This window comes from Tympanuchus pallidicinctus, unplaced genomic scaffold (genome assembly GCF_026119805.1).
Source record: "Tympanuchus pallidicinctus isolate F22 unplaced genomic scaffold, pur_lepc_1.0 scaffold12, whole genome shotgun sequence".
Lineage (NCBI taxonomy): Eukaryota > Metazoa > Chordata > Aves > Galliformes > Phasianidae > Tympanuchus > Tympanuchus pallidicinctus.
The window spans coordinates 2,168,455-2,193,638 of NW_026294637.1; the positions used below are offsets into that span (position 1 = coordinate 2,168,455).

Below are 25,184 nucleotides of genomic sequence, written 5' to 3' on the forward strand. Positions count from 1 at the left end.
GCTTCTATTACAGGAAAGAGAGGTCACAAGCTCTTATCAGAAAAGAAAGCTCCACGCTCCCTTTTAATTTCTATCTGGATTCCCTTTTATTTATTTTTTGAAATCACTTTCTTTCACTTATTAGATTAGAAATTATTAACCAGTAAATGTTTTCATGTATCAAGCCCACAGAACGGAGAAGTTAGGCAACTGGAATGTAATTTAATTGTAAAAGTCAAAGTGGGCTTGGTGGGATGGAGGGTTTTATTCTCAAAAATTGCCCAGGTGGAAGATTGGCATTTGTTGATCCCAAAGTGTCATTTCCTGAGAGCATCCCTTAATTGAAGATAGATCACAGAGGGAAGCAATATCATGTCATTCAGAAATGTTACTTCATATTCAGGATACAACTAGCATATTAGACAGCATTCCAGAGTAAAATATATTAAACTTCAAGTGATAAAGTGGGATTTGGATAAAAACAGACGGCTGTAATTTTACTTTTATTGTGTGTCTTCCACGAGCAGAATATTGCTGTCACTCAAAAGAAAAAAAAAAAAAAAAAAAAAAGGAAAAAAAGACAGAAAGCTTCACAGATTCCTCATTATGTTTAGCCATGTAATTGAGAAATGACTGTTAGTTTCTGTTAACCTTGAGAAAGGATGAGATTTCTCCCTTAGGGAGGCAGGTCAGTTGAGTAGCAACAACTGCCAGTTTGGAGTCAGGAGGATGTGGTGATGGCTGCTTGGTGTTCTGGGCTGGCAGAGCAGGAGCCTGGTGCTTTTCTCAGTTACCTTCCTGCAAAGAAAGGGCAAACCTCCTGGCGCAGAGCTGGCCTCACACCCGGCTCCTGGGGTCCTGGCCTGCAGCTCCGGAGCCTGGCGCTGAGCTGTCAGTGATCCTCCCTCGCAGCAGCTAACCTGGGATGACCGAGAGACGGAGCCACAAAGGAGATAATTTTAGCTCTGGCTCCAGAGCCAGTTCTGGAGACGCGCGCAGACCCGCGGCTCTAACTTACAAAGCCTTTTCAAAAGTATTGCTGGTTGCTTGTAGCACGAACGCTTTAGGCCAAATCCTGCTCAGCTGTACATTGTGTGAGTTCAGGGACCTTTTGTTTGATTTACGTCACGGCAGGTTTTTTGCTATTCATTCTGGCTTTGGCTGTGTGTGTCCTGTGCCAGAAACTTGCATTTATCGTCAGAATTGCAGCCAGTGGCAAGCGTGGAAATAGGCACCGTTTCTCTACTTTCAGGTTTCCTGGGAACCATGCCTTATTAATTCATGCCTTTAATAGGCAGCAATGGAAAGTGCTTTTTAAAGCAAAAATATAGTTGTTATATTGAAGGGTTATCATCATTTTGGATCTTTTAGTCTGGCACTAATGACTGTAACTTACTGCATTCGGTTTTGGAGGGAGGCTTACAATAACCTTTGAAAATGTATTAATATTGTACTTGCAGAAATATATAACAGACCTGGAGGTTTTAATTTAATATTGGCCCCATCAACAAAAGCAATCTGATTTTGTGGATGGGAATTCATACTGAAAGAAGTTTTCTTTACATTTTTACATAATTTGAGCAGTGCTCTGCGCTTCAAATGAATGTGGTAATTTTAGCAGTTGATTGCATAGCACAAGTAAACCACGAATAGCTGTGCTTTATTATGCAAGAATTTCTGAATATCAAAAAGAAAATTAAATTACCTCCATATCTTATAAACCCTGTCTGAATTGTCTTCAAAAATAGTGCCAGTGAGGCAGGGAGCACTGCTGGAGCACTCAGCCCCATTGCAGGGTTACTCTGTGCTCACAGAGCAGACCTACATGGAGAAGAAATGCAGGTTTGGCAGCGTGGGTGAGGTTGTAGGCTTGCATTCTGGGTTTGCAGAACAGTTGTTGGCATGGGAGAACTGGTTGTGATGAGGGAATAGCTGCAGTGATGCCAAATACCACGATAACGATGATCTGCCTTTGCTGCTGTCCTGCAGGCTCTCCTTACCGTTGTTCCCCACAGCACTAAAGCCATATCACTGCTGATAAATGTTTCTTATTTTCATAGCTTGCCCCCCAGGTTTTTGGGGCATGGATTGCTTTCATTCATGCAACTGCCACAATGGAGCAATGTGCAGCCCTTATGATGGAGAATGCAGATGTACTCATGGCTGGACTGGGCTCTACTGCACACAGCGTAAGCCTTTCAGATGTGCTATTTTGTCAAGGAATCTGTCAAAGTGTGTGCTGCTACCTCGTGTCTCTTTCAAGTATTGCACTCTTGCTGCTGTACCACCTGCTTCATGCTAGTGGATAACTTTTGTCACTCCAAGGAAAGTGTCCTGAAGCTTCTCAAGGTTTTTTATGCCCTTGGCATGCGAAAAAATGAGGGTCTGACCATTTAGGTTATTGATTCATTGTCAGAATCTGTACCTTTTCCGTGTTTTGTAAAGCCCTGGAAAACATTTGTCAGCTTTAGGAAAATGTTTGAGATTTCTCATCTCACCATTGCAAAATTATCAGCACAAAAGGGGAGATCACGTTCCAGTGAGCCTTCTGAGAGGGCTCTTCCACTTGCAAGTAACCAACTGATCTCTGGCCTCTTACAGAGTTTCTTTCCAGCTGTCTTCTGTCACTCCTTGAAAATGTAGTTTGTGTGGATGAGTGAAGTTTTTATTCTTCTTAAGTGCTTAAAAGGCAGTTCTGTAAGACAGGAGAAACGCTACTGCGAGAACATCGGCTGCTGTGGTAGCTCTGCATTTAGATCATCAAATACATGTTGTTAGATATACAGAGGCTGAAAATCCATAGATTTATAGGCTCATTTATTTCATGCTGTTAACACATTCGAGTTTGTGTTTCAGTTCATTTCTTCATCTTTCCTTACTCTTCTTCCTGAAAGGTTGCCCAGCTGCTTTCTATGGAAAAAACTGTGCCAACGTGTGTCAGTGTCAGAACGGAGCAGACTGTGACCACGTCACTGGGCAGTGCACGTGCAGGACTGGATTCACAGGCAAACAGTGTGAGCAAAGTAAGTAGCAGCATGACTTCATTTTGCCATTTCTTGTGGGGAAGAGTTCAGAATCCTTTGCAAAAATGGGCTGTGGACAGAGGTGTGCGTGTCTGTCAGCCTCAATCAGGCACCTTGCATTCCTAGGGATCCCTTAGGGAAAGGAAGGATCTCTGAAAAGCCAGCTGGTCTGTTTTAGGGCAGTAAAGTACGGTGAATCACTGCAGATTGGGCCTTTCCTTTCACAGCATGAAATTAGGTGGGATCAAAGCCTGTCTCACAGCCAGCACTGAGTGGAGGCAGCCTTCCCAAACCACTTTACTTGTACCTGATTGATAGGAACCCCAAACTGCATCATGCCTTACTAACACTATTGAGCGCAACAGCATTGGGTTTCCCCAGGCATGAAGGAAGACAGAAGAGTTCAAAAAGAGTCATTCCACTCTCTGACTTCCAAGGAATGTTGAGGTTTCCTTGACAAAGTTGTTACACTGTAGATGGGGACCAAATAAAAATTCATCTGTACATTGAAAACAGATCAAGGAAACAAAAGCTGCTTGTCATTTTTGGAAGGATTGTAGTTAACTTGAGTAGTGAGCAAGTGTTTAACAATGAACTTCAATTACCTTGCAAGAGTGCTTGCATATCTTATAGTAATTGTTGTCAGCGTCTTGCTGGCGTATTTAGCACACTGTGCCAAATGCTTTCTTTTAAGGATAAAGATTTAGGGCTGTGGAAACTGTATATGCTGCAGTTGAAAAATTACTTGTTTGTCCAGTATAGTAAATCAAAAGAAAATTTTCACGCATTAACTTGGATTCTAAATACAGGATGAAATCTATCTCACCTTACCAGGGCATTAATTCCACAGATATATTTTTTTCTTCTTTTTTTGGCAGTAGGTAATGCAATTAAACATTCCTGCTAACTTTGCAAGTCAAAGGCCTACCTCAGAGCTTCCCTGCAGCTTACTGCACAGATCTTTATGAGTGCATTAGGACATATAACTCAATTCATGAACATCTTTTCCATTTGCACATACTTAACATTCATCCAAGTGTGTGTCTCAGGATCAAATCTGCATGCTCGTGGGGATTGCGGACGGCACCGCTGTAATTCTGTGAGCAGCCAACTTACTGTGAATTCGTGTGCACCTTTACCCACGAATAAGTAGGGAAGTGTGAAGTTTCATAGTAGAACTGAATCACAACACAAGGTTTTATGCAAGAAACAACGTTGCTAATTTGACCTTTCTACAAAGCTTGAGATTTTATTTTCTCTCCAAACTACTAATGCATTCAGTTATTTGCTTTTCTACTATTTAAAAGTATTAGGTCTAATATGTCTGTATTAAGACTCCTTCCTTCTCAGAATCCCTGGATAGGCAGTTGCACCACGCTACAGATGAAATGCCAAAGTGCAAACATCGTTTCTGCAGTGCAGTCCAAAAATTTAGGCTATACTCCTTAAAAAGATACAGGCTAATGTTCATCACTTCATATTAACGTTTGGTAACTGGAATTTGCTTACAGACTGGCACTGGGAAGGTATTGTCACCCTGTGCAAAATGTGGTGGTGCTCAAGAAGCCACATGTTCTCCCAGATCATAGCAAGTGTGCATGCATTCCTAATGCCCTCCCTCCAGAAATAACAAGGATATGACAGAAGTTGCTTCTTTCAATTTGTTATTGAATGTTGCCTCGAGAAATTTAGTAAGCTGTCTACAGAGTTATCATAATAGCCCATCATAGTAATTGTATGAATAAATTTCTCAGTTGGACATTCAATCATTTTGTCTCTGACAGAAACAGGATAGAAATTCCTTCCATGTTAGGAATCCTAATGCAGAAACGGAGCAAATCGAATCATTCAGATGCTCAGTTCTGTAAGTCCATCTCCAATGCGATATTAGTCTTCTAGCACTATTGGGGATAAATATGAAAGTATGCAGAATTTGTTTGGTAAAAGTCTGCTGTGTTCATGTGAAAGTACATTAAAACTTCTATTTGCAGTCCCCCCAGGAAAAGAATGTGCATATGCTATGCTCTTTCAAGATATTTTCTATAGCTTCTGAGATCATGCCCTGTTAAATTCCATACACCTGTAATATATATCAAGGCTTTTCAAGTGTGCGTGTGCTGTTGGTTTCATCCTTGAGAAGTCTTGTGTGGCTTTTCCTGAAGGAAAGTTACAGCTTAATATGTTGTACCACAAATTGTACACCACATACATTTGTCTCTTGCTTCAAGTAGCAATGCAACCTTGGGGAGTTATCCTAGTGAGACAAGGGTGATTTTCTGCTGAATTTCCATGGCGAGGATCTCACCTTCTTCCTCCAGAAAGTCAGGATTCTTTCCAATCTTTTCTTTGGCTTCCCAGAGTGCTCACCAGGAACATTTGGTTATGGTTGCAAACAACTCTGTGAGTGCATGAATAATGCTACATGTGACCATGTCACAGGTACTTGCTACTGCAGTCCGGGCTTCAAAGGAATCAGATGTGATCAAGGTACAGTGCAATTCTATCTGTAAAATCTCTCTCTCTCCCTCTGTCCCTCTTTGTTTTGTTTTTGTTAACAATGATGTACTTAAAAATCTCAGAAATGAATTGCGCGATTCAATTTACAGTGTGTTATGAATTACTTTTAACAGCGGCTCTTATGATGGAAGAATTAAACCCCTATACTAAAATTAGTCCAGCTCTTGGATCAGAGAGGCACTCAGTGGGAGCAATCATTGGAATTATTATTCTCCTTCTAATTATTATGGTCTTGCTGGCACTGTTTGTGTGGTATCGACGGAAACAGAAGGAGAAGGGCCATGACATGCCAAGTGTATCTTACACTCCAGCCATGAGGATGACTAATACAGATTACTCACTTTCTGGTAAGGGTCTTTTTATGTTAATCGAATACTGACTCGTATTCCTGTATGTTGAGGAAATCAAGCTCCTGTGATGTATAACATGCTACTGAGTGTCAAAAATAATGATGCTTCTATTCTTGCTCCGAATACCATGATCACTTAGCAGAGACAGGAAAGCAAATACAACATAAATTGACTGAAGCTGCTTCATGTATGAAACATTACTTACAAGACAGTGGATAGACCTAGATGTGAAATATGCTGCATGGAATATATAAAGTCCTATTTTTCCTCTGTGAAACCTTAAGATGACTTTTGGTGAGGAATGGAGGTGACTGGATTAGTATTAAGGTTTTGCTTTTGTCTGTGTTGCTGTTTCTGATTTGAGCCCTGCTGTCTGTTGTCCCTTCTGGGTGCAGACCAACCCCTGCTGTTGAGACAGCTGGTGTCAATTTTCTTCCCAGGAGCTGATAAAAGCAGGAGCGAGGAAGGGGGAGGTTATTTAAGTTAAAAAAAAAAAAAAAAAAAAAAGTTGCACTGATTGATTTCTCACTTCTGTTTCTGGTCTGGAGATCAGTTTATCTTAACAGATTGGCTAAACTTCATTGCTGTTATTCTTCATTCCTCAGTGGCCGATCTCAGGTAGGAAGCCAGGTGGGAGGTGGTTTTGCTTCCTTCTTGTTTCCTCCAACCTGTCTCCAGTGAGGATCTGCTCAGCACTTGCTGTTCTCTGTCTGCTCTTTGCTGCATTTCCCTTTGGATGGCTGTAAGGCTGGAATTTTAAGTCCTAGTAAATACCAGCTCCTGAAACAGGCAGAAGTTGACCCAGCATCTCTGCTTTCTCAGCTCTGCATTGCCTTTTTCTTCCTGCTTTATAGTCAGGATGCACAAGGCCCAGCCTCTTGCCCCTGGTTTGCTCTCTGTGCTGTCCTGGAGTGGCATGGCTGCATTCTGCGCCTCTCTGCCCTGGGTGCACCTGGAAGGAGGCTCTCCCACCAAGCAGATGTTACTGTCTGCCAAACACTGCTGCCTAAACTCATCTTTAGATCACTCGGGTTTGTGCTGGAACATTCCTTCTTCTCACAGCTACAGTATGAGAGGAGAAAAAAAAATCAACCTTGGACCTCCTCTCATTGCCTTATTTTTGAATGTTAGCTTTGCAGGCTCTTGCTTAAGCTGCTGATTTGGGTAAGAAATTTATGAAAACGGTGCCAAAGAGGGCTCATCTGATCCTTAGCTGGTTGCCAGCATGATTTGGCCTGAAATTTGTCATTTCTACATCATTTGAAGAGCCAGACCATGAACTTGCAAAAGAGAACTGTGGCACATCTCAGCAACAGCAGGGCTCCGAGTTCCAAGAGAGCAAATCACAGCTGTTGGCGCGGGAAATTGTTCTGAACTTTTCAGCCATCCGTTTCGTTCACATTGACACTTTATCCTTTTATTTACAAAGCCTGTTCCACATAATTTATTTGTGAGCTCTTCTAGTCAATGGATGTGTAACCCGGCGTGTTGAAGAGGCGCAACTTAGAAATTTGCAAATAAGGCATACTGCTGAGGCTGGGAGTTCCTGACTGCAGTCACTGAGCTTCTCCTTCCAGACAGTGTTGTTTTTTCTCCATGCTTTACCATGAATGGAGATTTCCCAGTCAATCTGATGGCATCCCAGTCTCACGCTCTGCAAGAAGTCTGAAGAAAGGCAATGCTGTGAAAGGAAATTCTCACCCTTCAGATGGAAGATAGACAGATGACTTTCCTCCTCAGCTACAAAGTCTTTACATTTGAAGATGCTGGTAGCCCAGCACAGTCCTGCTGGTTATGCCTCTGTAGGCACAGAACCTCCTGTATGATGCCCTTCACATTCCTTTCAGGTGTTCCTGCTGTCACACAACACTTAAGCAAAGAACACTTTGGGACGGATGAGTTCCTGGATACATCACAAATGTCTGAGGGATCACATCCTGCAGCTCCACTGAACCTGGGATCCTCTTCTGGGCTCTGGGCATGGCACTGCAGTTAATTCTTGCTGGCATTGCTGCTCTGTATCAGCTCAGTTTGTAAAAGTGCTAAAGTGCCAGGTTCTCTACTGGTCCTGTTTCCATCATGTTCATCTCATTCAATGATGGGTGTGCTGAGGCTGGGCCTTTCGGTTTGTCTTTTGCAATCTATTGCTACATGCAATAGAAACTTTGTCTCTCAAGAAGCTGCAGCTGAGGAGTCAGCCATCCATTCCTGCCTCCCCCATGACAAACTGCTGCTTCTTGCAGAGGAAGTCTGAGAAGTTAGAAGCCATGCTGCATCTTCATCTCATTATAACAAACTCCTTGCCAAATTCTGACGCTGCTCCAGTGGCTCTACAAAAATTCCTACCCATTGGGCACCTTCCCAGCTTTGGCCTTGCCAGTGCTGTTTTCAGCCTTTCACTTCCATTGATCAGAAAACTGGATGAAAACTGAGAAAAGATCACAGATAAAAAATGGAGAATGTAGCATGACTGGATGGCAAGAACAACACGTGTGGGCATGGACGTGCATTTGTGCATTGCTGGACACTGAAGGAGAGTAGCAGCATTAAAGGAATACATCAGAGATTTTTGCCCGGAGTCTCGTATGTGGATTAAGGACAGAATGAATACTCTGCAGATGCACTCATGCAGTGAATACAATCTTTTGCAAACCTATGGACTTTGGCAGGAATTCCTCCTGAGCAGTGATTGCAGAATCCAGCCCCACATGGGTCTGTGGTTAACCTGACCCACCATTGCTGTTGTGTGGGTGGTGGTGTCACTGTCATAGAGTATACATGCAGATCAGTAGCTCCTGGAGGCTGTAATCGATAACCTGTGTCTGCAGGATGTTTTGGGTCTGTGTGTCGTTAGCTCTGCAGATGCTGATAATGTATGCATATATGTGAAGGAGATTATAGAAAAGGAAAGCTCCTGGGCAGCCCTCTGACCATTCAGTATCTGGGGATGAAGGATGTGGCAGCAGAACACACTTAACAGGTGGGAAGGAGAACCACCCATGTTGGGAAGCTGACCCACTGCGCATGGATCTAAGAGCAGGCTGTCCCCAATAAACCTGAAAGCAGAACAGTGCTCCCAGCATGGGAATGATATATTGCATCCAATAGAGGATTTTAAAGCATGGATCGTTAACTCAAGGACATAGGGACAGAAGGGAAAATGATGCAGTAGTGCTGGAGAGCAGCAGAGATTTCTTCTCAGGACTTGCACAGAGGTGTGGTTATGGGCTGAAGTGATGATGGAGGTCTTCTCAGAGTCATAACAGACTTTATGATAGGGGCGATGCCTATGCTGAGAGCCAAAAACTGAGCAAAGCTCAATGCGAGTACAGCATCCTGAGCCTTCAGCTGCCCCACTGACACTCAGTGAGTGGAGAAGATCCGCACAAAAAAAACAACTGAGAGGAAGAAGAAAGCAATGCCAGTTTGCAGCTCGAGCTCTCTGTTCTATTTACTGCAGTGCTCACTCCCCGTTTCCATGCCCCCCTGTCCTCCCACTGCAGGATGTGGATCATTGCTCTCTGTGTCACCGCACAGCCGTGGCTCACAGTCCTTCAAGGGATGGAGCATTCTGGCTCCCATCCAGATCTCTGTGCCTTCCAGCACTGCGCAGCCGGGGCTCACAGTGGGACTGTGCCTTCATGGGGCCCTGCACAGCATGGATCTCTCCATGCTAACATTGACATAACCTTTGGGGCTGTTTTTATTTTGTTTTAATTTAAATTGTTCTTTTTTTTTTTAATTCTTTTTTTTTTGTCTTTTTAGCCATTTAAGTCAGTGCACTATTCAGGGTAGAATGAAATTCTCATCTTTGGGAAGAGGTTTTTCTTTTTTTTTTTTTTTTCTTTTTTTTTTTTGTACTGGGATAGCATTAGATTTGAATTTGATGTATTTTCAGGCAGTGGCTGTAAGAGCTTCATGAATAAATGTGTAGAAAATGGACTGTGCTATCAAGGTAAATCAACCTGTGTGGGTACTTAAGTATCAGCCAAATGGAACTGTGTAGAAGGAGTAATTCTGAGTATATGGGGCTGCATGCAATGAAGGAAGACAAGATTTCTGGCGATGCAGACTTGTGTACGAGCTCAGATTCATTAATTCAGCACAGTGCTAAATATCAGGGCAGTCTGGGAGACTTTTCCTTCAGCTCATTTCGGGTGCACAAGCGCTATGGCCAGATAAGCTGGGTGTGAACTTGTAAGGCGTCAGCTGCCTCAGCAGCATCAGTGTGCACCTCTTATCTGGCAGCAGAGCAGCGAGCCAGACCTCCTTCTCTTCAGGCTGATCCTTGCAGCTGAGAGAGGGCACAGCAGATAAGGAAAGGGGAAGGCAGCGGTGAGAGCTCAGGCTCAAACACTCACCTGCAGAGCAGAAAAACATGGGTTGGAGCTGTGCTCCCCAGTGAGCAGACAGCACTTCGTGGGCAGGCTGAAAGCTGTGTGAGCAGCTGTCTTTGGGTCCAAGACCCAACCTTCATTTGCAGACCCCCAGCAGCAGCTGTTTGCATGTAACTATTGCACGTATCGTGGAGTTAAGGGGGAGGAGGTGGCAGATCCCTGGCAGGTTGTCTCATCTCCCCAGCTGCTGCGCTGGGCAGAAAGTTATTGGTGGCAAGCCAAAAGAAGCTGCATGAAAATGCTTGAGTCCTGGAAGCATGTGCTGATCTGAGAGCCTTTGCTGGCAATATCCTCAGAACACAACCAGGACGAAAAGGTTTTGCAGTGACCTCAAAAATCACACTGCATGTTCCAGCAGAAAGATGCTGGGTCAGATTTGCACACACACGTGCAGGTCCCTCCCCCAGCACTTACGTAATAGACACCCTGCAGCTAAAATCTCTTATTTGGTTTGGGATAATGGGATATTTCTCAGTAAATTAAGCTAAATCGAGATCTCCACCAGATGTCAGCAAAGCGAAGTGCACGGCCACAGGAATGCAGGTATAGAATGAGAGGGGCAGAGGAGGCGGCTCCTGCAGGCAGTGCCCTTCCCCACCAGCTCTATGGGCAGCTGCCCTCTGCGTCTGCATGCCTTTCTGGGGCTGACCTCCCTTCTGCCATTGAAGCCCTGCTCATTAAAACTAATCCACGTATTTACTTCTTACAGGGCGTGGTGATTGATGTGGTTTTGAGTTGTTTGGATTTTTCACTCTTTCTTCTGGCGCAGCTTTGAAATATGTGTCTGTCTGTTGTCACGCTGAAGCCAGCCTGGCAGTGATGCTTTCCTTAGAACCACCTGTGGAGATATGATGTGTTTCCTGGTAAACTGTTTCGTTTGGTAAACGTGTTGCTGAGTTGAAGAAAGGAAATAGCTGAGGAGGTCTGTGTGTAACGGTGTAACTGCCCGACTTTTTCTCTGCTTTTTCTCTGTGCCTTTGCACAACAAGCTATAGGAAGTGCTTTTGACTTCATGGTACAGCTGTAGCACATTGATTTATAACACCCTGGAACAAAAAGTTCTGCTTCATAGCTAAAGGGATTATTATCACCAGTGGCTCTGCATGTGCTTAAACCAGGGAAGAAGCTGCTGTAAACTAAACATCCATTCGCTGAGCTTTGCATTTCTTCCCTTCTGCACAGCACAGGTGGATTGTCAGGAATTTTTATTTCTTTCTCTTAAGTTCTTCAAAAGGACAGCGCTGTGCCAGATAATTATGTTGCTTTTTTATCTGATACTTGATGCTAATACTGCAACGCTTCACCCCATGATGTGCAGAATACGTTTCACCTGGAGATGCCGCATAGCACACAGCGCTGACACAGCGCTCATCGGGTTTCTCAACTTCACTGTCTCTCATGTGTTTTCAGTTTCTGAAGAATCGTTACAGCTTCCAAAGTATTTGTGATGATTGTTTTCTTCCCAGATGTATCTCAAGGTAGCAGCAGTGTGCACTGCTTTTCCAACCCAAGCTACCACACTCTCTCATGCGGTGTGACTTCGCACTTCTTTCCCCATAATCTGGATGGGAGCAGCTCCAGTAAGGTAGATATGATCCCACCCCGCTGCAGCACTGTTCTTATCAGTTCAAGGAAATAAAGCGAAGCAATGCCTGCTGGATGCTGGCACGGTGCCTCTGATGGACACAGCAGGGTCTGCCTTCCCTGTCTGTGTCTATGTAATCTCTGTGCACTCTGATGGCAGCCCGTGGTCAATAAGCCTTGCTTCCTAAGCAACTATAGGCTATGTTTGCATCTCAGGAAAGATAAAGAACCAGATAATTGTGATTCTTCATTAATATAATGAAAGCAAATCAATGAAGCATTAAGTCAGGAGTTAAATTGGCTAAATCGTCATTTCCCAAATCAGCAGACACACAGATTTGCTGTTGGCACCAAGAGAGATGCAGGAAGGTGCTGGGGGTGAGCACAGTTTTCACCCGGGGTGCTCAGAGTTGTGCTGTCCCTTCGTGCTCTCAGCAGAGCTCTTCAGATTGGAAATCTCAGGCATCTAGGAGGACATCCCTGAGTGTGCGATTGATTCCCTGGGGCCACTCATGGACTACACTGAATTCACCGCTTCAGCAATAGACTGAGATGTGGTTAATAGTAAGGCAGCTCTTCCATTGGGCACTTAATAAGCCAAGGTGAGGCGAAGGATAGGGAGCAGAAGAAAAAAGAAATGCAGTTGATTTCCTTAGGGCTGCAGCTTTAAAAATGATGGTGCTTGCTGGCTGCATCAGCTTCATCCAAATGTAGCTGTGGTCACTGGGAAGCCACGGGAACAAAACTGGTGCCAAAAAGACACCATGTAATGAAACAGGGCATGCAAAAATATTTCCATTTGTACTCTTGTTGGACATTTCTTGGTTCTAAAAAAACCAATCTCATTAAACTGTAATAACAAAGCTGGCTCTAGAGATTTCACAGAGAAAAGTTTAGACAGATGTGTAAACATGTTTTCTGAGGTGGATGGTCCCCTTGCATCGTGCAGCGTTGCTCCCCAGGTTGGAAGTGCAAATGCTCATAATGTCAGATTCAGGATGAACACCGTGAGTGTGGAGTTGGACCACTAATCCTACTGTACTAATTTCAGTGAAGTTGGAAAAGGTCAAAGCAAGCACCTCTCTTGATTTCCCAGCCTGCAGCGCTATCAGATCACACAGCAATTTCAAATATTTAGCTGCCAAAGAGCTATGAAACCCAGCGGTACATCTGGACAAGTGTGAAAGCTGCCCGCCTTGCGGCACTGCTGCCTCTCGTAGTTGATCAGCAGGTTGTCCTGGCATTGGAAAAGAAGGAAAAAAATGGATCTGGTATTTTTAGGGCACTTATCAAAATGTATGCCCTGACTACTCCTTTACATCCCTCAGCATCTAACTTATTCATTAGAAAGCTTTGCAGTGCTGAGTAGCTGAGGATTGCCAAAAATATGCAGCTCCTGTCTTGCTGTTCTCCAGCCAAGTAAGACAAAAGAGCATATAAAGCCCCTAATGGCTGCAATAACGAGTTTCATTTCCTAATCAGTTTGTCTGGTGCCATTTCCACTTTCTGCAGGAAAATGTGCACAAGTTGTGCTTGGAGGATTCATTTCTTTCCTGTGCCAGCTGGGGTCACACGGGAAGCGGTGCAGATGCAAAATGAAAAAAAATGTCAGAGGAATCCTCTGAAGTGCTGAGGCAGAGCCCTGGGTGTGCTCTCCTCCCTATGCTTGGAGGGCCACCTTTCTGCTTTCCATCCTGCTGCCCAACCCTGCTCAGCAGGGCACCCTGCACAACCCCTCCAGGCTGGAAGGGTCTCACCTCCATTTCCCCTCTGCCAGGCAGTTGGCCACTGCTTGGGATGCTGCCCGTGTCCTTACAGTAAAACTTAAAGCTGCTGAGACAAGAAGGAGCAGAGGTGTTGGAGTGTGTGCAGGGGAGTGCTGGTGCTGGAACACATGCAGGCAAAAGCAGGTGGGAGGATAAGGGGGAGTGTATGAAGAGAGACTTCTTTTATCTAGCAAAATGAATGCTGAGAGGGAGTGTGATTGCCATCTATAAATGCATCGGGGTAAACAGTAGGAGGGAGAAGAGCTATTTAAGTTAGATAGCAGAGTTGGCACAAGAACAAATGAGGATCAACTGGCCATGAATGCATCGAGGCTGGGAGTGAGATTTCTAACATCAGATCAGTGAGATTTTGGAACAGCTTCCCAGTAAAGCTAAGGGGACAAAGAAACCTGTTAAAAACGGAGCTTGATGTGTTATCTAAGTAATTATGTGCCAGGATGTCTCCAGTGAAAGGCAGCCAGACTCAGGTGCCCAGTGATCAAAGCTGTTCCCTAACACATAGTCAGGGTCTGGGCTGTGTCATGGCTTGAGGAGGAGGAGAGGCTCCTGCATCCCAGTGCAGACGGGGCAGGGAAGCTGCTGCACAGCTGTGCCAAGAGCAGATGGGGTGTGCTCACCTCAGTGTTTCACAGAGCTCTTAATTCCACCCTACCCAATGAGAAGAACATTGCAGCCAGAGCCCACGTGTTGCTGGCTTCTGCAGACATCATAAAAATCAATTGCTGTTAGGTGTCCTGAGCAAATTTTTAAAGCCAGCAGATTCGCTTCTATTAAAGGAAGTTCTAAACTTACAAATAGCAAAACAGAGGTCGCTGGAAATGGACTTACTGGTTATCACCCAACTGGTAACAAACTCAGCCACCACCAGAAACATTGTAAAGTAGCTCTGACTGAAGCCCATCCAGGGAAAGAAGACTGCAAACACAGTGCGGGGGAAGGTCCTCTAAAGCTGAGAAACACAGACACCTGCAGCCAATCATTGGCAGCTGATGGAAAGCACTTACCAGCTGTTTTTTGGGAGGATACCGTGGAGTTGGTACCCACATTTAGTTGCTTGATTACTGTAGATTCCTTAGAAAAGCTGAGCGTGGACCAACGGTGCTCAGCTCCTTTCTGTGATCTATCCAGCCAGCTCTGAGGCACAGATAACAGCCCTGCTTTATTCCTGTAAGTATCTCATTGATCTAAAGGAAGATTTGCAAGGTATGAGGTAGTTTTAACCAAGTTGCTAAAGTTACATGCTTGGATTTTTAGTGAGCAAATTTACTATGAAATGTTTTTTTTCCTCTAGGAAAGTAATTTTGGTTCACAAATTGAAGTCTCTTCCATCTTGGGGAAAAAATGTTAGCAAATTATAGCGTGCTAAGAACTGATAGGAGCACAAAGAGACAGCTATAATCACATTTCTTCATAATTACCGCATTCTGAAAAACTTAGAAGTGTCCCCAGATCATTTCATTAAAAAAAATCAATTCTAGCCCATAGCTCTTCATGCCAAATTCTGGGTTTGCGAGCTGATTTATAAACCCTGTGCAAACAAGGCTTTTAATAGAAACTTGAAGACTTTAATAAATGTGATTTAAGTGGTGCAGCTGGAATGAAAGTTGGCATTCATGTGATTGCTGCAAGTTACAAAACAAAGAGGAGCAGCCGTGGGCTCTGTGGCTGAGGGCTTCACACCACACAAACACGGGGCTGGCAGTGCTGCTCCCTGCCCTGTGCTCTGCTGCTGTCTGTGCCTTCCTGTCTGTGTTCCCTTGTCTTTGCTGGGGAGCACCAGGAGCAAGGTTGAGCTGCTGCTGCTCGCAGGCAGTGATTGCACCAGCAGTGCTGCAGGTTACTGTAGTGGGGTTTGAGTGTGGGCTCAGAGGGTCCTGCTGTGACTGTGTGCCTCCAGTCCCACGCAGCACCCAGGGGCTCAGTAGCTGTATCTCTGCCGGCCAGAGCCTTTGGGTGGCACTGCACTGTTCAGACCCCATGGGCTGGTAGGAATCCATCTTTGTGTGTGTAAATACATGTGTGTGTGGTTGGAGTATTCACCCCATTGTGTGTCCTGAACCTTTGTCCTGGCTGCAGGGCAGCCCACCTGGAACACAGCTACGTGCTTCCCAAATAACAGCTACGTGCTTTCCAAATGATATAACTGAGTTTTGCAAAAGTTTCAGCTGAGTAGCTCCCAGCACACTGTGCAGTTGCTTGTAGAGAGACCCAACACTGTGTGTGTGTGTATGTGTGTGTGTGTGTGCATTCACACCATCTGTCTGTGCTGCCTCCTGTGTCTGTACAGTGGTTTCTGCCATGCCTGCACAACTCGCTGTGCATTACACGTGGTGTGAACACGCACCAGGCTGCTTTCTGCATCCAGAATTCAGTCAGCGAGGTCAGGCTTTCGCCTCTGATTGCTACAAATCTTTCTGCTGATGAAATCCAGTTTCTGAGATGGGATAAAAGCTGCAAAATGTCAGTATGCAGCTTGTAATATATATATATATATATATATATATATATATATATAACACACATAAAAGTGTTGCTGTCCTAAATGGGGCACTCCTCGTGGAGCGCAGCATTTGCAGATGCTTTCCCTGGTGATAAAAGAGGCTGCAGGGCTTTGCAGGCTCATCCTCAGCAGAACCTCACAGATGGATGTTGGGCTGAGCAGGGCCTGCTGGTCCTCGTGCCCCTCAGCATTGATAGAGGAACTCACTGGGAGGTCCTCAGCACATCACTGCCTGAATCCCAGGGCTGACAGCAGCCGTTTCTCCTCGTGCATTGCAGCACATTGCCCTGCACTGGGGTGGCTGCAAGCAGGGCTGTGCAGGTGGGTGATGCTTGCTCTGGGGGCAGTGGGTGCTGGGTGCCAGCTGGGATTTCGTCTCGCAGTAGATGTCAAAACATCAGCGGTATTTTTTTTGTCCCAGGTCTTAAAGCTCAGTATAAAAGCTAAGCAGAAATTAATGAGAGATCAGGAAAAATGAAATGCTGTGGAGAGCAATGAGGGCTTTGTGACTTCAGCTCTTCAGAAGAGGGCTGGGATCTGCCCTTGAATTGACACTTCCTGAGCTGTAGTTTCACAGGGGTGGCTTTCAAGGGAAAGATTTCAAGGTGGAACGCAGCAGCTTCCTCAGCTGCAAGGATTCACAGCCCCTCGTTGCTGGGATTTGCTGACCCGAAGCACTGTACTCTTGCAGAGATCCCACAGGAGCACTGACTGCCTTAATGGCTGTGCAGAATCCCCATCCCTCAGGCAGGCACTGTGTGCCCTCAGCGTTGTGTTTAAGCATGACCTCAAGTGAGGATTTTCCTACAGGAAAATCGAGGCCGTGCTGGCACATCCCGAGCCCTGCAGCAGCTCCTGCAGCCAGCGCCGCCTCGCCGTGCCCATCCTGCCAGCTGGGCACACGTTGTGCCGCCGTTATTTTCCTTGAATTGAGAGGAATCTGCTAGCTGTTGTTTCTCTTGTAACTGAGTACACAGATGTATTACAGTCCCAGCACCTGTCTGCATGCTGTGTTGGTGGTTTGGTGCATCCATCTCCATCTGTCGTTCTGGGGCTGCCCACATGTCACTCTATGTGCACGGGTACCTGTGTGATTTGTGGCTCCCCAAGGAAGCCCCGTGTTTTCCAGCATGCTGTGTTCATTGCCTGGTGAAGTGACTTTCCTTTGTGATTTTCCCTAATGCTAGTGAACAACTACCAGACTTCATACAGATGAGGATCTGAAATGGTGAGGCCAGGGCAACGTCCATCTCCCTTTTAGATTTGTGACATCAGTGCACTGAAGTCTTGGGTGGGAACTGTGTATTGATTTCAGCATTAACTCATTATCATACTTTTTGAACAGCTGAGTAACAAAATCCTTGACAGAGAAACTGCAGACTGGAGACCCTACAGCTATCTGAATGAACTAGGTCAGTAATTTTTAAACAATTTAATCATTGTAGTTGGCTTCAGAGCAACACCAAACCCAATCAGCCGTTTGTGAGGACGTTGACAATAATGAAAAATACTGGTGTTGTCTTTATTTCAATACCAGAATTGCCAGTATTGAAAAATTGAGATTTGAACATTGTTTTCTTTACCACAAACCATGGATTGGGAAAGCAGAGTCGATATTCGCTCTCATCTCCCTTCCCAGGTTGAATTGCTGTCTGTCTGCTCTGTAAATGTGTTTTTAAGGAGTGAAGTTCAATTGCCCTGAGTTTGCTTTCCCTACCCTCCCTTTCAAACAGGGATTTCAGCAGGTCTTACCCCAAAACTAGGTAAAATTAGTGCTTTGGATGCTGTTTGTTTTCCTGTCTGAGCCCTTGAAATTTTAGTTTGTCTTTGGCAAAAAGCACTTGCCCTCTCCTTTACTGATTGCTAATATCTTACTGGGAATGCACAGTGTGAGGGGAAAACGCAGGGTTAAGTGGTATCATGGGGTTTTTAAGGCCAGCTATCTCAGCTCACGAGGCAGAGGCACTCACATCAGTTCATCACATCGTGTCGGGGCGCCGTGGCCACGCGCCGTGCCCTGCCCAAAGAGCAGCTTTTCCCTGCATCAGGAAAATCACAAAGCTGTCGAGCTTCAGTGCAAAACCTTTTCCATTGCTATCATTCGTTTCTGTTTTCTTCTTTCTAATAGTCTGCAGAACTGCTGCTATGCTTATCTGTTTGTAGCATGGAGAGCTGGGGGTGGTGAGGACTTCCACATGTTCCTCCAGTCGGTTTTTCTTTTGCCACCTTCCTGCTTTTCTCACTGGCTTTATTTATCTTTATCTAGCTGTATCCTGCACTCGGAGTGCTGCGTTTGTCCTCCATCCCTGTGCTTTCTCAATAGCTGATGTGATGCTAAATGCTCTTGCACTAAGAACAACATAGAGGTGATAAATAGTGAAGTGATCTACAGCAAACAACAGTCACAACTTTTTCCATAGCATTTTGCAACCCAGATATGTTATTTTGATATGCTTTCTTCCATTTTTTTTCACAAAAGTGTCTGTTTTCCATTAACTGATAAAAACGAGAATTTTTTTCCCTTTCAGTATCAGAATTTGTTTGCTTATGCTACATTTCATAGCATTGAGTTCTTCTTTAGAGCAAAACCATTTTTGCACGAAACTGTAAAATAATGCATTTTCATCTTGTGCTGTTGCTTCTGTGCAGTAGAAATGGCAGATTCCATTTGTGTGCAATTTTCAGATGAAAGTGGAAAAACTTATATTCTATGTTTATAATTCCAAATGTAAGTGAAGCCTAATGAAGTCAAATAGGAGATCTTGGCAGCTTTAAGCCACATCTTGTGCGGTTGTACCAAAAACTCATCCCACCATCAGCTTGTACTGCACAGATGCTCCAGATTCCATTTGGAATAGCAGGCATTGTGCATTGCTAAATTTGGGTAAAATAGGTGGTTTGGTTTTTTGTTTTTTTGTTTTTTTTTTTTACCTCTGAAATGCATTTCTGATCAAACACTGCTCAGGGCTGGGTGCAGCCCCGTCCTGCCCAGAATGACACCACCTGTATTTTGGGCACCCTTGTACGACCACTTTCCAAAGGACGTGGCTGTGCTCATGCTGCACATAAGGATGCAGGAACTGTGCTGATGGGGAAAACTTTGCTTCTCAATACCACGCTGGATCCGGGCTTGGGCTTCCCTTTGATCTTGCAGCTCAGGGAGAGCCGGAGGAATTGCTGCTCCCAAGGAGAAATCACTACCTTGTTCAGGAGAAGCCAGGATCCCATTTGGTGCAACAGCAGCAGGCAGCTACCGACCAGCTGAGAGGTGCTGTTGTGCTCTTTTCTGCATGCTGTGCACTGTAATGCCTCATTTCCAAGTAATGCTTCTATATCTCTGTGTAAGAAGACCAAAGGAATGCCCTCTGGAAATGCTGTGTGCTGTTCATTTGCCCGTGTAAGGGCGATCAGACAGATAAAGGAGACAGGGGTGCTTTAATTAACCCCTCTCTGCTCTCTTCCCTCTCATAGGCTGTAGTTTTACAGCTTTGGAAAACACCTTCTGATTGTTCAGTTTGCATCATTGGCCTTTGCTGAGCCAGGGGTCGTTCCCTGAGATTTTAATTGCAGAGAAAAAGAGAGATAGTAGTGAGTGGGCTTGGGGCCAAAGGAACAACTGAGGATCCAGTGCTGCTCCTGTCTAAGTCATCCTGTGTTCCCTGTGATAGCAACGGAGCACAACAGGCAGAAATTGTGTAGGAAAACAGGAGCCTCATGTATGCCTATGCATATATGCTATATATAAGTGTATGTATGCACAGATATATCCTCTCTGCATCCCTATCAGTGGACCTTATCAGTCTGCAAGAGTTCTGTCTCAGTTCTGCAGAGCTTCATTCACCAGGCTTGCATCCTTTACAGCCAGGAGATGTGAGGAGCAGACCAAAGTCTGTATTTTTACTGCTGGCACATTTGCTAATGAGCTTCAAATATCAGCTTGTCAGGCTTTTTCAGTGAGATAATTTTATCGGTTAAGTGGAGCCAGAGTCTTGTGATGAGCACATTTCTGACCTAACTCGCTGTGTGCCTGCAGCTCTCGTGGCTGTGTGCTTAGAGCTCAGTGCTGGGAGACTCAGTGGTGCCAAGGAGAGGCAGCTCTGTCACCTCTGCTTTGTGTTGCTGCTGTTTAATGCAGTCCAGTCCTACTAGTTTCAAGGAATGGCTTGTCTGCATTTTCTCTTTGCTGTCTCTTGTTGCAGAACTGGAATTATTTGCCCCACGGTTAAATCTCCTCTTGCCAGAGTCCAGTCTGCATTAAGCAACTGAGGCTTCCAGCTCCTATTCTAAGCAAGTCAAAAATCTTAAAACATCTACTGGGCTTAGGAAAGGTTGTTATGCCCATTAGCTCATGTGTTGGATGCAGTGGGCTGCAGACAGAAATGGTTTTTGTGGTGGTTTTTAACAGTAGCCCTCAGTGCAGACACTGAATGTGCGATTTGCTGCACATCTGAAGTGACTCAAGCTGCATGTATTCCAAGGACCAAAGCCTCAATGTGATTCAGAGCTGACTCTGCGTTTTCTCTAAGCTGTGAGGTGTGGAAGAATATTTCCAGACAGGACTCTGATTTCAGCCCAGCACACAGTTTAGCTTCAGACTTAATTCTAAACCTTCCTGCGTTCCAGGTTCCTTGTTTATTTAGGTCTTTTCCTCGTTCCTTACTTTTGCAGTTTACAAAATAACATATCCATCGTTCACTGGGAGAATGCAGTGAATACACAGAGATGGGTTACAAGAAGCACAAGCAATGATTACAGGCAGATGTAAAGGGAAGAAGCCAAGAAGGGCTGGCAGGGTCCTGCAGCCAACGCAGCACAGCACCAATTCTGCGTGCACCTTTCCCAGCAAGTGTGTGCTTATTTTCTACTGCTTCACTGGAGCAAATGAGAGCTGAGCAAAAGCGTAGCAGTGTGGGATTGTGCTGCTTGCTGCAGACAAGTACTGCTGTTCCCCAGCTCTGAACCAGAAGCCAGCTGCGCTCAGATCAGCCCGGTGTTGCTGCAGCAGCCCTCCTTCTCATGGGGTCTCACATCTGTGTGTGCAGCACAGTGACCTCTGCTGCTGCAGATGTCCAGCCAGTGCCTGCCATTTCCAGCACGACTCAGAGTGGATCAGAGTTGGTGAAATATGTGCTAACGGTGGAGTTCTTCCTCTCTGAGCCTTCAGGTCCTCACCGTACTGCTGCTTCCTCGCTGCCCCGAGGCTCCATCCATCAGCATCTTGATGATCACAAAGGAAAAGTGTCTGTAAAGATCTGACAAGGATGCTTGGATCAGGTGGTTCTCATACATGGAGTGGACAAGTCACAGCCTGCACAGTCCTTGCTCTAACCATGGGAATCTTCCCATTAATCCCCCAAGGACAGCCAGCTGGGAGACCTCTGGGACACGCTTTTACCAGCGTAACTGCACTGCTTGACTGGGATTCTGTCAGCCACAAAGGCAACCAAATTTGTGTTGATTTTGCAAATCAGAGAGGAATACTGGACTCTAGTTAAAAAGAATTAAAGGGCTTATGTTAGCTTTTCCTTTTGAACTGATGGATGTTCAGGATAAATGTCAGTAGCAAAAACAGAGAAGGTTCCTACCCTTTCTACCTCTGCAAGCACTAACAAGTTCTTGTGGAATCACGTAAGGCAGAAGTCTTTGCTTTCAGCTCTCTACTCAGTTCTGCACTTTCAGGCTGCTCTTGTCACTTAGGAACTGTTGTCACAGCTGATGCTAAACCTTGCAAACTTATAACAAAGTCATATAGAATAATTTAGAAAGATGGTACACAGCTTAGAGTCTTAGACTGTGAATTAAATAATGTATTGTACCAGTAAAAGTAAGCCAAAAATTAGAGAGTAATGCAACATGACTTGCAGGCTCAGGTTTGAAAGACTTTCTTTTAGGCTCCCTTTATCCATCTAACCTAGTGTTTCAGTAATGAATATATGGGTTTTTTTCCTGTTCTCCTGATGGATAGCAGTTCTTGGTAATGAGCAGTACCCTGTCTCCAGAGAAGCTCTTAAGCATATGCATAATTTTAGGCATGCACAGAATCCCCACTGAAGCTGAGTGCGTGCTTACTGCCGAGGATGTGCTTAAGAGCCTCCCTAGACAAGGGCCTTGATGTACAATTTAGAAGAAAGACTATATGCTGCTCAGTAGTCAAAGCAATCCAATTTACATAAATATTTATTTCTTTTCCATTATATATCATTTTTATGCAGGTGCTTGTGGGATGGATAGACGTCAGAACACATACATAATGGAAAAAAGCTTCAAAGGTATGGTATCCAGTGCCTGCAGCCACCCTGGCAAAGAGTTTGAGAAGGGTGTCGTAGAAGAGGTGAGATAGGAGACCTGGGCGCCCAGGTGAACGGCTCTGCAGAGGCAGAGAGGGACAGAGCAATTACCCACAGCATGCACCCACGTGGCTGTCTGGGATCTGAGTCATGGATGTGAGTCTTTCCCAGGTTGGGGACTCCTGCCCTGGCAAAGCATCTTAGGAAACAAGGCGGGTTTGCTGCGGGAACAGGATGTGCCAGTGGAGGGGAAGCTCTTGTAGGACCAAGCAGCCATCCTACAGGGCTTCCTGGTGGCGGTTGCTGCTGATGGACTGGTGTGTTGGTCTGTAGGTTGCAGCTCCATAAGGCTCTCAGCTGCCTAGAGAAACAGCTGACCCTGCTATACGGCCTTTGCAGAGATTTATAGCAGAGCCTGAGAAAAGACCTCGCTCAGTGCATTAACCAGTCACACTGGCACGAAGCAATTAATGGGCTCTGACTCTAGGGCTGTTCTAAAAAGGGATCGTGTGTGAGTCATGTAGAAAGGCCCAGTGACTTTAGATTTTGGTTGTCCTTCAGACTTGGACATTCAAAATATTCGGCTGTGCATGAACTACAACTCTTGGCACAGCATGGGCTGCAAGCACCTCTGCTCCTGCCCTGCGCCTCAGGTTGGGTCCTGGCCTGGCTGCCTGATTCCAGTGCTGCCAGTTGGGCTCAGCCAGGCCCAGCTCACTGCTCCGAGGGGCTGAGCTGCCACAGGGCGAAGCCTGTACCTGCACTGACAGCAATGCTGCTGAATACAAAGCTGGTAAGGGCAGTGATGGATGCTGACAGCCAGGCCTGGGAGCACTGAGCGCCTTGTGGCTGCTCTCTATAAAATAAGGCGATGTAATATTTGGTAGAACGGAGCTTTACAATACACTGAAGGCAACCAGTGCTCCATGGGCAGGTCCTTCTTGACAAAGCCGAATTTGAAATATTAAGAGGGTTATACATGTCTATCCAGCTCAGTCCATTCATTTCACTACTTCTGAAAAAAGGAAAATTTTTATTGCCTAGTTAGTTGTTCTCTTTACATGGAGCTATTAATTTCGAGATTAGTTTAAACTACATTACTGCATTTAGAAGGTTATAAAGCTGCTTTGAACAGTCAGACATCCCACCTAGGGCATAATGATGCAGAGGATGTATCCATGTGACAGAGGAAAGTACAGCAGGAGAGAGCTGTGAAATGCAATTTCTACTGTGACATACTGTGTTTATTATCCAGGATCTGAGCAGTTTTCTTTCCATGTCTGTCTCCTTCATGAATTCAGAACTCAGGACCAGAAGCCACATCAGAAAGGCTGGTGGGCTCCTAGGGCAGCAGGGCAGGCACGGCGGGATGCAGGGACCCCTCGGGGTAGCGAAGGGCTCTGGGAGCCACCGTGCCACCCCATGCCTGGTGCTGTGGTGTGACAGCAGCTGAGCTGTCGCTGCATTTTGAGAGCAGTTTCTTCCCTGTGTGTGGTGCCCAGTGCTGCCATTTCCAGCTGTTCTTTACAGCCGACTCCTTTTCAATCATTTATTTATTTATTTTATCATGAATGCTGATGCACTGGTGGGATAATGTGACCTCAGGCACTGGCATTTTAAGGAAGTAAGTTCCCTTTGCGCGATTCCCAGTGAAACCCCAGCAGTTTGGATCACTGATGCATGCAGAGGCTCGGGGCATCACTTAGTGCGGGTTGTTTGCTTGTTGTATGGGAACACAACTGTGTCATGCTTGCCTGAAGCAGAGCGGAGCTCTCTCTGCGTTGCTGTCCTGGCAGCAGTGAGGTTAGCCAGGGAAATGGAAACAGCCATAAATGTGATTGAATAGTAGGAGAGCATGTTTTACCTGTGTACATCATATGTCCTTAGCACTTTGAACATGAAAGTAGGTATGAGGCTTGTCATTAGCATGCCAGAGGATATTCAGAGCAGAACAGAGTAAACCGGTCTATGGGAGGGACATGTAGATGCTGAATAACCAGAATAAGATCTCCTTGAAAGGTGTGTGATGGGTGTGCAGGCAACCCAAAGATGGGACCTCAAAACCAAAGGAACCCTTTCTCCTGCAGCAGGCAGGGTGCTGAGCTGGGGATGGTGTGGGCACAGCAGAGCCCAGCGCCCACGCACAGCCCCAGGGCGGCTGGACTAGGGATGGCTCAGTACGTTTGAGACGAGTTACATTAATTTGTGAAATGAAATCTGACAAGTGATGCCAGACTTTTTAATTATCCCCAAATTACCTCAATAACAAAGTAAGTCAGAGGCTGCCATATCCTTCAGAGTTAAATTCCTTGCGATCCTGTGCATAATGTCCTGTAGGCTAATGGCTCCCTGGTGTACAGCGTGTTACCCAATGTGCTCTGGTGCTCTGTAAATTATACCATATCTGAGCAAAGGGCCTAATCCCTGGACAGACACAAAACTCCCACTTACGTCAGTGGGCATCGGTTCGTGGCAGCGCTGCCTATGGGAAAAGGCAGATTTCAGGACTGCCCAAGTGATTGCAGCAAGCCCATGTGCTGTTTTGCTGGTCCCATCTGCGTGGGATGTAGCCGTGGTGTCAGTACTGGCTCAGGAAGGTAAAAGTAGCTAGCTGGATGGAACCAGATCACATATCCAGGCTGAGTCCTGGTGGTGCCTGCACCAATGCCTCGAGGAGCTCGTGGGGACCAGAACATATAGTGTATAGTATAGGTATTTTTAGCCTAAAGATTTTCATTTCATTATAGAATTTGTTAGTCT

At 45.4% G+C, this 25,184-nt stretch overlaps 1 protein-coding gene across 8 annotated transcripts in view; it reads left to right on the forward strand.

The window, feature by feature from the left end:
• Nucleotides 1-25,184, forward strand: part of MEGF11 (multiple EGF like domains 11) — a 263,692-nt gene that overhangs the window by 233,384 nt on the left and 5,124 nt on the right. For 3 of the 8 annotated variants that reach the window (XM_052672468.1, XM_052672467.1, XM_052672470.1), the window contains exons 18-24: nucleotides 2,040-2,168; nucleotides 2,874-3,002; nucleotides 5,361-5,489; nucleotides 5,633-5,866; nucleotides 11,733-11,851; nucleotides 17,483-17,549; nucleotides 22,350-22,406. In XM_052672468.1, coding sequence (XP_052528428.1) covers nucleotides 2,040-2,168; nucleotides 2,874-3,002; nucleotides 5,361-5,489; nucleotides 5,633-5,866; nucleotides 11,733-11,851; nucleotides 17,483-17,549; nucleotides 22,350-22,406 — 864 coding nt within the window. The other 5 variants (XM_052672473.1, XM_052672469.1, XM_052672472.1 and 2 more) reach the window with 4 other exon arrangements.